The sequence below is a fragment of the Cardiocondyla obscurior genome, linkage group LG13, assembly GCF_019399895.1.
Source record: "Cardiocondyla obscurior isolate alpha-2009 linkage group LG13, Cobs3.1, whole genome shotgun sequence".
Lineage (NCBI taxonomy): Eukaryota > Metazoa > Arthropoda > Insecta > Hymenoptera > Formicidae > Cardiocondyla > Cardiocondyla obscurior.
Window position 1 is genome coordinate 794206 of NC_091876.1, and position 13735 is coordinate 807940.

Genomic DNA, 13735 nt, shown 5'->3' on the forward strand with positions numbered 1-13735 from the left:
CGAAAGTACAATCGGGCTGGGGCGCGGCACGATAACGGAAAGTAACAGTCCGATGATCCGTGAATTAGATAATTATTAATCAACAAGCCATTCGTTGATACCAAAGCTATCGAATTAGCAGTCGCGCGCCAAGCGTGAAGCCGTAGTTCCTTTTCAAGCTCGGATGAAGCTCGATGAGTTAATTAGCGGACCTGCATATACATATAGGCGGTAGTATCGAGGTGGATTCGCAGATTGAGGGAGAAAGGAAAAAATACCCGCGCAATTAACTTGCAAAGCCGTGTTACTTGATCCCGGGTGTATTTGGAAGATCCATTGAAAATCGTTCGGCACGCGAACGTAATTGACCTGCCGTCACCGTCGACGTTATCTCTCATGCAAACTCGACGACGTTGTCTCGATTAAAAATAGCGAACATTTAATTGAAACACACGTCGAAGAGAAATTTGATATTTTTTTTTTTTTCCACATGGGAGAGACTGCTCATTTCGTCTTGAACAAACGTTTTAGCAATTGAACGGAATCGAATTAAAAGGGCATTAATCGAAGAAAGGCTAAAAAAGGAGAAGAAAAGTGCACATTAATTTAGGTTTGAAAGAAAAATTATTTCGAGTATAGTTGATATTTAAAAAATATTGCCTTAGTTTCAATTTATGAAATTTATATTGATGGAAGAGAAAAGAGAGAGAGAGAGAGAGAGAGAGAGAGAGAGAGAGAGAAAAAGAGAGATTGAAAGAGAGAAAAGAGAGAGAGAAAGAGAGAGAGAGAGAGAAATCTGCAAATGTGATAACTGTGAAATATAAAAATTCTGCTTTTCCCGGGGCAATATGTGCGCATCGCTGCTCTGCTGAAAGAAACAGTCTGTGACGAGATAAACATTTACAAAGAATGAGAACGCTCCCATCTTTCTGAAAAATTCCATGCAAAAGTCACGAAAAGGCAGAGAAAACTTGAGAAATATCAGAGCTTTTCGTCAAATCACCGTACAAGGTGACAGAATATTAGTCGCACGTGGATAAGGTTTTTTGAGTAACGTAGACAATACCCTGATAAGAGGACGGTTCGTCGATCTCGCGATTCTCGCGACGTTTCTTCGTTGCGTCGTATTTAGCACGTCGTACGAAATAAATTTTATTTAATTGCACGCGTCGGGAAACGCGCGATTTGCGCCGCGCGTTAGCCAGATGCGCGCCGCGAAAATCACGCGGACGTAGAATCGCGCGTTTCTGCACGACGGTTATGATTTATCGTTTCTTAATGTGCGTACACGGGCGAGTACGTTTTAATTTGCCACGCTGAATGCAACCAGCCCCGACCATTATCGCGGTGGTTTGCTACTGTGCGGCTGTTAACTCTAATGTGCGTGCTCACAAAGGCACTCGTGTTTGTTATCTGATTTAATTACGATGTAAAGGGGAAACTGGGTGTACGTGCCACGGGCAGAAAGCTTTTGCACTCGTTACAAAGAGCGCTGCGTTTTGCTTCATTTTTTTTTTTTCCGTTCAATTAATTAATTAATTAATAAGAGCGAGCGTGGAGATGGAACTTTTGAGCATGTTGATTCAAGGTTTATCAAAGGATGTACGCGTGTATAAATGAAGGAAATTGTATCGCCAAAAGATTTCGGGATATTGATAATTAGTTTTCGACTTGAGACAACGTCAGTACAGAATTTTTTTTTTTTCAACCCTTTCTCGTTGTGCCCAGAGTCCTGTAGTTTTCAAGTGGACCAAGTCTACGCCGGTCGGTCATAGTTTTCATTCCCTAGAGCTTGGATCGACCGACGGCACTCGTTTTCAAATCTGTCAAGCCCAATTGCGTGACAAATTCCGTTTAGCGAGCAACACGAAAAACCATTACGTGGTGAAAGGAAGAAATAGGAAACGATAATCGTCTCTTTCAGATTCTGCTTTGCGATTAATCGACTGTTCTCTCCTTATTTCCTGTCTCTCTTCGCGAAAAAGGAAATGCACGCACGAAAGACGTACGTTGCACACACATGTGTCTAGACAGCGTTGCGCTCCGCTTTTTAGACGTCAATACGTAAGAAGCGTCCTCTCTCTCTCGTGGAAAATTTTCCTCCCGTTGCACAATCGAATCGAGAGGAGATGAGAGTGCGTCATTGGCGATTCGTCGCGCGATCGCGCGGAGGAGCAGCCAGCAATTCACAAGACAAGAGCGGAGACGCGAAAGAGACGTACGCGAAATAAGAGGAAACGTCACATTCGCTACTTGTACATCGGGTGGCGAGATGGTCAAAGGATTGCTTGTCTCGCTTTTCTCGAGACGGTCGCAGCGGATATTTCTCTAACGACCGTTCTATCGCGGAAAAAGAACATCACGCTGAAAAATATCGCCGGTAATATTATAATACAAACGTGCTTCTGAGAGAAAGAGAGAGAGAGAGAGAAAAAGAGAGAACAAACGAACAAAAATATGATGATATACGGATACATACGTGGGTAGAGGAAAGTACCGACGGCGTCTGCTTAATTGTACTCTCCGTCCTGGCGGAAGTAAATTGTCAAAATGAAACAAAGAAACGAAATCGGAATCGCTTCCTCCTCGTTAAATCAGGCATATCTAGACAACACGAAACAAGAGGCAATCAGAAACGGAACGCGAATGACGAAGGGGAAATTGCGAAATAATCGGCAGGGGTTCGGGCGCTCGTTAGAAATTTATTCATCAGGGTCGGGGGAGGGGAGAGGGAGGCGGCAACGGGAAGAGGAGTTAATCGGAGAATAAATAAAATTCGGGAACACACACTGAACACGGGCACATCGCCAAGAATTTTGGACAGAAGGGTTAATTAACACCTAACACTCACAGGCAGACCTACGGTTAGACCAACCAACTTTCTCGTCTGTAGAGCTCGTGTCGAATACTTTGTAGAAATTCTTTCTCAAATAATTAGTTAGGGCTTATCAAGTTCTTCTCGTATACCAAGGAGGCATTTTTTTTTCTTTTTTTTTTCTTTTTTTATTTTATACGTCTCCTGTTTAATCACGTGCCGATTGGCGCACGAATTCTCGACTCTTCGTCAGCGCCATGACCTCATGCGCTACCATTGTCAGAAAATGGTGCATCCGTTGAAAACAAATATATATATATATTATATGTATGTATATACTATCAGTATACAGTTACATGCACACGTATCTAGATTATGCAGACCGTCACTGAAAGAACGTCGATAATCGCTATTGACTCATACGTTAATATACATGCGCACCTATGTCGTATCAGGCCAATAAAGTTATTCGGCTTATGAGGCCGGCGATAATCGAGAGCCGAGAAATTCGAGATGAGCGTTTCGACGGCGATCGGCAACGGAACGGCCGGCCGTTCTTGCGATCGCGCGAATCGAGTATTCGACACGGCCTGTTCACAACGACTATTCGCAACCAAACTCATATGTTAGTATACCTAGCAGAACGGAACTTTCCAACAAAACCCGATACAAATAAACAAGGTAGCATCTCATACCAAAAAACCGTTCTCAAGAAACTTTGGCGAGGAATCAGCTAGTCGGTGAAACATGGATTTTAACAATGTAGTTATAGTAAACATCGTCACTAAAAATATAATACTGCAAGCATTGTCATTCTCCATCGATCAATACATACTGGATTCTTCTCAGCTAATATCGCATCTTCTAATCTGTGATCCATGTCACACGTCGCATCGCCAGGACTACGGGACTAAGGACAAGACTGATCAAGAGCTTATTGAAATGTTTTACATAGGGAAAGCTATTTGAATTTCGTATAAATAACTCAGCTACGTTCAGTACGAAATATACACCCGTGGCTTTATAATTAATTAATTGTAAATGATCGGAACGATCGTTTGAATAATTCTCTTCGTTATTTTATGAGAGATCAAGTGATAAGACTTCCGCTTTGCCTGTTCGAGTTTGTAGTTTAGATATCAACCGCGTCAAAGAAATAAAAAAAAAAGTGCATGTAATTACTTGGCAAGTCTCTAATAAGCTTTTAATATCAAATTGGTAGCATAGTCTTTTTTTTTGGTCGATCAGCCGTTCACGGCGCTTCCCGACAACGTCAAAGCTCTTGATCGGCTCAGCTACAATTCACAAACTGGATCTAAGTATGTCGGGTGTGTTATGTATAAAATAAAAAACAGAAATAACTTGTCGCAACCGGAGACTGTAAATTGCACGACAAGACTATGCACGTTCTCTATGAAACTTAAATGAAAAACGAGAGATAGGTGACCACAAACGAAAACGGCAACGGTAATCAGAATAATCGTAATCAATGAGTAATAACGAAAAAAAAAGAAAAAAAAGAGAGAAAAAAAAAATAAAAAAAAGAACGAAAAAAAAAAAAAACGACAGTAGTGAGTAATAATGATCTAGCGTATATAGATATATTTATACGTAGAAACACATTGAGTTTAGTGTTAACGAACGCTTGAATCAAGTAAGGGCAATTGGCCTTGGTTTCAGGGTAACTAGGCAGGCACACCTTGCTGGTTCGGTCTGGTTGGGGCGGTGTCGCCCGACGCTCGTAGTGTCTCTCCGGCTGTTGATAAAGGGGGATCTGCAAACCCATTCGGAAACGTGTTCTCGCAATACGCCTAGTAGTCGAATTGTATATATTGTTTTCTTTGTACTCGTGTGCTGTATGTACGTGCGTGTGTTAGTGGGCGTATGGGCGAGATTGTCTGTATAAAACAATGTGGAAGATCGGGGAAGAAAAAAAAAAGTAAAGATCGTTACATTATCTTACGGCGTTTGTTTCATGACTTGCCTATTCTGAGCGAGAGATGACGATCAATTATTCCATTCGATCGTGCGAAATGATCTACGAATTAACTATCCGGCGCGCTTGCATTTTCTTGCCGCGGTATGTAACGACAGCGATTATACTTATCGCGCTTCGAAAATAGGCGTCGTGACAACTGGAATAACAACGAAACGGAGAAGATAAAATGAAAAATATTTGCTCCGGCTTTATCTTAAACGGATCTGTATTTTCAATTATCCTTCTGTTATTAGCGGCCCTATTCGGAATAGCGGCGTAGGAAAATTACTACTCTCGTTGTCGCCGGCAAACTTTCGAAGCCGGGTATAAGGATTAATTTGATATCGCATCAATTGCGAAAACATTTTATCCCCAGTTAACGAATCTGCAACTTAACGAAAACGACTAGCCGTGAATTCGACGAAGAAAGGGACTACGGGATTGGCGATTCTTAATAATCGTCCGCCTCATATCTTTTCCCGCTGTTTGATTAATGGCAGTTAATTTGCCGAAATAATATCGACACTCGCGCGTGCGATAAATTTATTGTACCTGAAGCACAGCTTTTCCTCCGTGCTTACCTTTATTCTCTTCGTTTTTTTTTTCTTTTTCCTTTTTTTTTTGTTTTGTTCCCAGCTATATGTAGCTATATAGTTTGTACAACAGAACAGAACAGAGAGGAAAAAGCAGAGGGAGGCAAATAGTAAACGTTTCAAGGCAAGCGTAACAAGATTTTCAGCGAATGACATACTGCTCTCTCGATTGGACGAAAAGCCTGATTGATTCGTTGGTCCCTTCGCTGTGCCACGATTTTTATGCTAACAGCGCGAGCACAAGTATATGTATAATATAACACAAATACGTTATCTTCACGTAAAAACACAATCGCCGACGTGCGGAAGCACCGAAAGGTAGCAATAATTTCTCAACCCAATTAAACCACGCAAACAATTAAAAATACACTTGCAGTTTAAAGGTATATATACATAATTATGTAGACGAAATTACGGATACTGCCGTTACTTATTAACGTAACGATGTTCTACAATCGTTTTCTATTCTATAAATGCTAACAGTCGCGTTTTTCGTTTCGTTTAAACTGTCGAACACTCGTGTGAAGAAAATAGCGAGATATATATATCTGGAGTGAAGTGAAATACAGATGCGAACTTGTGAGAGATATTTACAGAAATCAATTCGATTTTCGTTATCTGTCCTTTTTTTTTTTTTCTTTTGTCTTTCGAAATGACTCTTTAATCGAACGGAAGGACGGGCACAATAGGTTCGCGCGTCGCTTCGATTATCGAATGGTATTTACAACTTGCTTGGAAGGCAGTTACTTACCCGTCAACGATCGTCGTACCATTACATCACGTGCGCAAAATTGACGTGTGCGTTAAAACGAGAGCAAAAAGGTAACGAATAATATACGAATAGCGAACAACAACAATTATCGGTGCATCGAAACGACAATGAAAAATATAATAAAATATCGTATTGTGTCACGAGATTATTTTTGTATCGGGTTTCACGGTGTATTAGCGATGATTTTGCGGGACACGCAATCGCGTGCACGTGTACCCTCTTTTCCGCTATTTGCTATTTTTTTTCCTTCTCTATTTTTTTCTCTCGTCACGCTATCACTTCGCTTGTGTCCACGAATTGTTTGTCAGAGGTAATGCTTATTATCATTATCCGTTTATGCTCCTCTCGGTGCGGTAAGATGATCGAGTAAGGGAGAACAGCTGATTCTAATTTACGATTATTATCGCGAGAGAGAAAGACAGGCGGAGGGAGGGATCTCTTTTTTTTTTTTTTTTTTTGTAGAGCGGAAATTTAGGAGTATCGCGGGATATATTGAGTAGAGCTGTGGGAACACTTATTAGATGTTCAGCAACGGAAAGCGAAACATAATCTAATCGTCTGAGAGCCCAGTTCGAAAAAAAAATTCCCCGCAGTGGTGGACTGAGATTTTTGCGGCAAGGATGGTAAAGTAATTTTGTCTAGAAACGTATCCTGTTTCTTGTTGCACACACCCAGAAAATATTTCTACGTGCACGTACGATCGACCGTACTTGCTCGACGAAATCTTATGACGGAGGAAGATTTCTCCTTGTAGGAAAGAGATACTCTCGTTATTGAGTGCGAATTCGAGAAAATTTGGCAAATAATGTTTGCCCGTCGGATAGAATCCACCACTGACGTGAGAACTTGGTCGGTGACTCGGTGAGTCACCTGCGGTTAAGTACGAAATGTCCACGGCAAAGGGATACGAAAGTGGGCCGACTTGTTTCCCTTTAACCTCCTCCGATTCTCTACAGCGACCACGTATCAGGCATAGACATAATTATTTAATATCCCGCATAAAATGCGGAAGGTGATTTCTGCAATTGACAGATTCAAAAAACTGACAATCGACATTAATTAGCCCTGATTAAGCCTCATTGTCTGCAGGAAAAGCAGTAATTTCGTAGGAGGAAGATCGCTCGTCAGCTTCCTGAATCTGTTAAAGGTCACAAATGCTTCTTTTCTCTTTTTTATATATATATATATATATGTATATACGTAAATTATATACGAGCTACACGTATCATAATGATTACAAAATGAGAACAGTGCTATATAATAAGTAGCGAAACACTCACATAGACCTCTTCCCATTGCGAGACATACCGCACCAGTCTTGACAAGCGTAGTAACCTAACGAGTGACAACAATTTTGCAAGCCTGAGAATCCTGAGAGCACGTCCAGCATGCAGGATCTGGAAGGACTCGCTGAAGTCCTGAAACTTGCGAAGTTCTTTGTTACCGTGATGTTTGACTTATTTATTCTCGATCGCTAGATTAAATTTCACAGTTGGTCAATTATTTATTAAGACGATTAATTTAATTTAATATTTACTTGTTGTCTTGTTACGAAAAAAATTAGAGTTTTTAATTAATCGCGGAGAGTCGACAAGATAACTCACGATCTTACAATTAGAAGAAACGCGGACAAAAGGGTGTTGCAGACGACACAAGACGTACTTACTTGATTAAATATGAGGAAAATGTAATCTAGTGGTATAGAAGAGATGAGGTCGAGAAAGAACCAAGTCCTGAGGTAGTGTTTCGCGATTAACTTCGGATCCAGTATCACCTGTTCGGCATTATCCTGCTGCATTATACCTGCAACGAAAGAATTTTATTTCGCTGTTTTTCCACGTCAATGATTTTTCAAAGCTCGCGAAACTCAAGTCGCCGGAAAAACGCTAATGCTATTACCTCACGCTCTGGCGACTTGCCATCGATTCGACAGTTTGTCACGTCGTTATTCTCGTGCATCTGATGCACCCATTTATGTGTATATAATGCGTTATTCAACAATCGGAGACGAGAAGAAAAAAATCATTCAATTCGTTGGAGATAAAAAAAAAAAAAAAAAATATTGGTAGGAAAGATAAAAAAAAAAGGGAGTTAATATTAAGAATATTAACGTCTCCGTTAATATTTGAACGAGACGCGAGATATTGCGGCGCAGAAATTTTTAATCATCGCGAATCGACGCAGAGCGATATGCAATATACATATAATATAATGATTTCCATCGGTCGCAGTTCGCGACCTAATTTCACATTTACGGGACTGACTCAAACACGTTTCAAATTAATCCCCGGGTAATAACGAAATGTCAAGGAGTTAGGAGTGTTCTCTTTCGCGTAACAATACTGTCATTGTGCATTGTCGGGGCCAGGAAGAGCGCAAATAGTTGATCCATCTCGCATCTCGCGTCTGTTTTCTTCGGTATCTTATATCCTGGAAACGTAGGCGAGGACCAAAAAAAGAAAAAAAGAAAAAAAGATTCGGAGTCGTAAACTTCTTTTGATCTCGGATCTCTTTAAAGTTACAGATTTTTTTTAACGCGCGCGCAGGTTTGCAATTCAAGGCAGTGAGTAATTTTTCGAAAGATAAATTTAATGAGAGTAATTAACGCGTGCTTTAATGGCTACAACGTATGTACATAAAATAATTTTAAATATTTTAATGCGCGTAAATGTCTCGATTGTGAGCAAGCTGTATGCGAATTTACGCCGGTTATTACGAGAGAATGGTACGAAGCGCAATGTCAAGTAGAGTTTTGCATGTTCGCGGAGACAGTATGATGTAAGCAACGCCTAATGGTATTACATGAAAGTTTCAAAAGACGTTACTAATATCGTTAGAGAGATACGGAGCCGTTGTTGCGACAACGCAGCTGTTCTCGCAAGCCAAATCTTATTGGTACGAGAGATTAGAGCTGAAATTTCTCAACGATTGTATATTTGCGAATTAAAAGCTTTTCACTGCCCAATTAAGTAACGGGGATTTATTACAACGGGGAACTAACGGCGAGTAAATTGATCGATCGAATGACACTCACCCGTCCTGAAGTTGACGACAATGTCTATAAGGAATATTGTGTCGGAAAGGCAGTTGAAGGCTATCCATCTAGTGCTTAGGTCGTCATTGAAAAAACTAATGGCGACTGGCAGAATTATCAGATTAGCTACCAGTAGGAGGAGCATGCAGAGGTCCCAATAGAATCTGAAAAAGTAAATAAAAATAATACGTTAGTATAAATTAATTAATTAATGCGGAATTAATATCGCGCGTGCATCGGGATATCGTTAGTTTAAATTGTCTAAAAGATAAAATCAGACGCTCCATATTCGCAATTCTAGTTAAATAATTTATAAATATTAGTTTACTTCTTACCCTTAGTTTAAGATAAATCTTTAAAGTTGAATACGAGTCAGATGACGCGTTTCGAATATAGATTGCGAGTGGATAAAGATTAACATTTTATTGCTCGCCGGTACACAAGTTTATTTCATATTTTTGATCCGCCTAACCGGTTACGGGATCATTAGTCTGTAAAGTAGCGCTCGTGAATAAGAATGAGGGTAATTTTTCATCATTTCGCGGGGGTGGTGGCGGAAGATTTATAGCACGATGGAAGAAACAGAGCGATTTCTCTCAAGAAGATTAGGTGGAACTGTAGAATAAACTTTTCTCCGTTTTGTGCTTTTAAAGCAAAGCTGTTGATAAGAATTATTCCGACGTTTGATTATTCCGATTAATAATTGACCAAAAAAAAAAGCAAAAATTAACAGCTTTAACGTAGTATAAATTCTGTGAGTAAAAAATTAAGTTGAATTGAAACGAGATAATACTTTATGTTCTTAGTGTCGAATGTACGGTGACGGTAAAGGCACCGACGTGTATACGAGGCGAACATTTTCGATGGACATTGGTAACTTTGCCGAACTGCGTCGCAAATTGTGACGGCTAATGAACAAACTCGTAGCGCTAATTTCGCAACTTTGAAATTTTCAATCAGATATGCGACGCGTCAGAGTTATGCACCGGTAGTCCATTTCGATGTAAAACATCTCAACTTTTCTGCGGTCTAATGAGAACGATGGATAATACAAAGTTCCACAATGTGACGACGGTGCATATGAGCGAATGTAAGTCTAATTACTCTCGGATATTTACGGCGTGTGCTCCTTTATTAACTCATTATTGTACCGAGCAATCTTTTTTATTCACCGTGGTGACATCATTTTCTTTCGCGTATATATAACAACGTAACGGTCCGACATATTGCCGTCTCACTTTTTTACGCGGTTCTCTCTTTCTATCTATAGCGCTGTCTCTTTCTATCCAAGGGCCGAATCTCTAACGGTCAGTCTAATTGTGGAGCTTCGGGCGCGAAGACGTATTGGTAATCGCTCCACAATTTCGCGTAATTTCGACCGCGGATCGGATAGTCTCGCATACAAATGAGTATCGACGTTGTCAGGCTGGAAACGAGCAATCATTTTCTATACTTCTTTTATTCCACTCGTCGTTCCGGGCTTCGTATCGAGCCTCGAAAAAAGTGCTTCGGAAAGCAAAGGTTATGGTACCGACAAAGCGCACGGAGCGTCCAGCGTGAATTGCACCGCTCGTTCGACATTACCGACACCTTCATACGTCATCGCCTTCAGCGACGTTCAGTAGATTCCGGTGATCGTCATTATGGAAGCGATCTGCACCTCGCCCGTCTTCTTCGTCGCGGTCGGGATTAATTAGTGATAGTGATCATAAAAAGAGCAGAGCAGGGTAATACAGCGTCGAGGAAATAATTTACTGTAATCTACTTAACCGAAAGCTACAAATCTAAGCGGACTTGCAACACGCCGTCGACTGTAAATTCCTCAATGGTAATTATTACATAGAAATTTTTATAATTAATTAATTAATGTCCGCAATTATAATGATGCGCGTGAATTGAGATTTTTTGGAAAATAGAGCAAGATTTGTTCTAGTGTAAAAAAATATTTGTCGCAAACTAATTTCTTGACGTACAAGTTTAATCACACTTAAGAATATACATATATAATTGTATTTGCATTTTAAATATGATACATACTCCACGAGTCTTCTCATTTATATGTATATGAGAGTTATTCTTTAGAATCAGACGACTGTTATTTTATCGGAGTAATTTGGAAGTTATGAGAAATCATTAACGTTGCTCAACGTATAAACTTTATAAATTCAACTATTAAACTTGAAAGTTACATTATTGCGATAATCGAGGAACTTTATTTTAATACGAAATCTCTGGGCGAACGTATGACAGCTAATATTTTACACAACGTAGTGAAGAATAACATTATGGATCTTCCGTAACGATATACATATATCTTAATGTAATGCATTATGGTACAAATTGCTATTTCTCAAACCGAACAATTTAATTACTTCCTTCCCTTTTTCGAGCAAATTGCCATCTTAATATAATTAAGCTATTATACACACACACACACACGCGCGCGCGTGTGCGCGCGTAGGATGAGCACAATGCATTTTCTCAACTCCCATTAATTCTTCTAAAAACATCGGCCAAAAGTTGTGACGCAGTAATTATTTAAGACTCGAGATTTTCAAATTATTTATCATTATTTTTCGAGAATTTTTTGGTCAAATAGATCTTGAAACTAATTACAAGCGCCGTACGTTAATGGGTGTCTAAGTTGGCTTTCTCATTTTGCATTAAAAGGATAAATAATTAAGAACCTTTAAATTCTTTTTTTTTTTTTTTTCTTTCAAAGCTAAGTCTTTATTCGCACGTTTTTCTTTTAACCATCTCAATTTATCCTTAAAATTAATTTAGTTTTATTAGCCTTTGTGGTAGCTAAAGTGCCGGGGTCAAGAAGTAGTATAGCAACCGGTCTATAAAATTGTAAAGCAGTAACCAAGCTTTCGTTCCGACAGTTTATAAAGTGTACCTTACGACAACATAATGCGTTAGCGTTATGATGAAGAAAATAATATACTCGCAAAGAGCCTTCATTAAAGTGCAAAAGCTTTCACCGGCCGATCTCGCGAAACTCAATTTCTGCGAAACTCAAAGCTCGACTTTAATCAGTTCGATTTTAATCCGGGCAACATTGGCCCACTTTTTAGAGTAATAACGTTGCCGAGCTCGGACAATAAATGCGCTCATATGTCACGACGTACACCTGAATCTCCGACGTGCCGCTGACCCCTCTCCCTCTCTCTCTTTCTCTTTATCTCGATTGAAAAAATTTGATTTATTACGGCCGTTCGAACATAAACTTCATACATATCTCGCGCAGAAGAATTTTTTTTCAAACCGCAATACATTCCTACTTTCAAATTTATTATCACGTCATCCTCACGTGCCGACAGATTTTGCTTTGCAAATTGTTTCGCGAATGCCGTTCAGATTTTTGTTTTCACCTTTTTATCATAAAAGAGATTTTACCTTAGAGTTTATGTCGTACGCAATATTTGTTCTCCTTTTTCTCTCTTTCGAACTTTGGCCGAATTTTTTTTTTTTTTTTTTGTATCGCGCTGATTATAAGAGAACACGCACGTAGCTGGAAGTTTTGCGTGGCTGGACTGGATGCTGCACGCGAGTACATCCTGTCGTAGCGCGCGTTGAAATACTTTGCGGAAGGAAGCAATACTCGTGAGCATTCCACGCTGGCGCGGCGGTGTCTTCGGCATTCTTTGCCCGACAATTTCATTTAGCTTTTGCGTGCGCGGCACTGTGATATTGCACGTCATTTTTCGAACCAGCAACGATGCGTAACGACGGCCGGAAACGTTTCGTTTGTACAAATCGGCTGCACGGCGCACTCGAATTTATTCCCTGTCGCAGAACGACGCGCGCTGAAGAAAGCGTACGAATAATCCATACGCGCGGACCAGTGCCTCTCCTCCGCTTGCAATTTAATTAGATTACCGCGAGGATGCGGGCGATAAGGCGCTGCTCCATACTCCATTCAAACTGCAGCTTATGCTGGTAAACCGCACTGGAGCACCGGCTCAAGTCGACATTAATTCTAATTAATTAATTAGGTAATGCTTATAAACGCGACGATTTTCAGGAGGTTTAATATCACTTCATACTTGGCACTGCGGATGAATTGCAGCACACTACTTTTATTCGCGGAAAGTCATTCATATTAATTTTTGTATAACTAAAAAAAAAAAAAAGAGAGAGAGAGAGAGAGAGAGAGAACTTTATTAAGCTAATGTTTCATCAAAGTGAATATTCGTAAAAAAAAATTTAATAATTATTATTTTGAACATGTATTTCATTTTAGTTTTATTTGTATGTTACAGATTACCATTCATCATCTTTTCGTAGCTGTGAACTCCGGCGTCGCATCAAATGTGAGTACAGTTTTTTTTTGTTCTATCGAGGTAACGAATCTACGATTAAAATTCGTAGAGTCGTTGTCTATAGTAGTTTGAAAAGTAGTGTAGTTTAGAAATGACGAGATGTTCCGTTCTTTTTTATTACTCGCGGCGTAGCCGAAAACGTTTTCAACCATTTCCCGTTCCGAAAAAAAATATTTTCCATTAAAATTCTGTTTCAAAAAAATTTTTTTTTTAAATATAACTATTGTAATAAATTAAAT

The 13735-nt window shown here is 39.7% G+C and overlaps 1 protein-coding gene across 10 annotated transcripts in view; it reads right to left on the reverse strand.

Annotated features, from left to right (window-relative positions):
- Positions 1 to 13735, reverse strand: part of Ih (hyperpolarization activated cyclic nucleotide gated potassium channel Ih) — a 105629-nt gene that overhangs the window by 12529 nt on the left and 79365 nt on the right. For 6 of the 10 annotated variants that reach the window (XM_070665005.1, XM_070665011.1, XM_070665010.1 and 3 more), the window contains 3 exons: positions 9172 to 9335; positions 7804 to 7940; positions 7418 to 7561 (listed from right to left, as the gene is read on the reverse strand). In XM_070665005.1, the coding sequence (XP_070521106.1) occupies positions 7418 to 7561; positions 7804 to 7940; positions 9172 to 9335 (445 nt within the window). Of the gene's footprint in view, positions 1 to 4493; positions 4569 to 7417; positions 7562 to 7803; positions 7941 to 9171; positions 9336 to 13735 lie in introns of all 10 variants that reach the window. The other 4 variants (XM_070665008.1, XM_070665006.1, XM_070665012.1 and 1 more) reach the window with 2 other exon arrangements.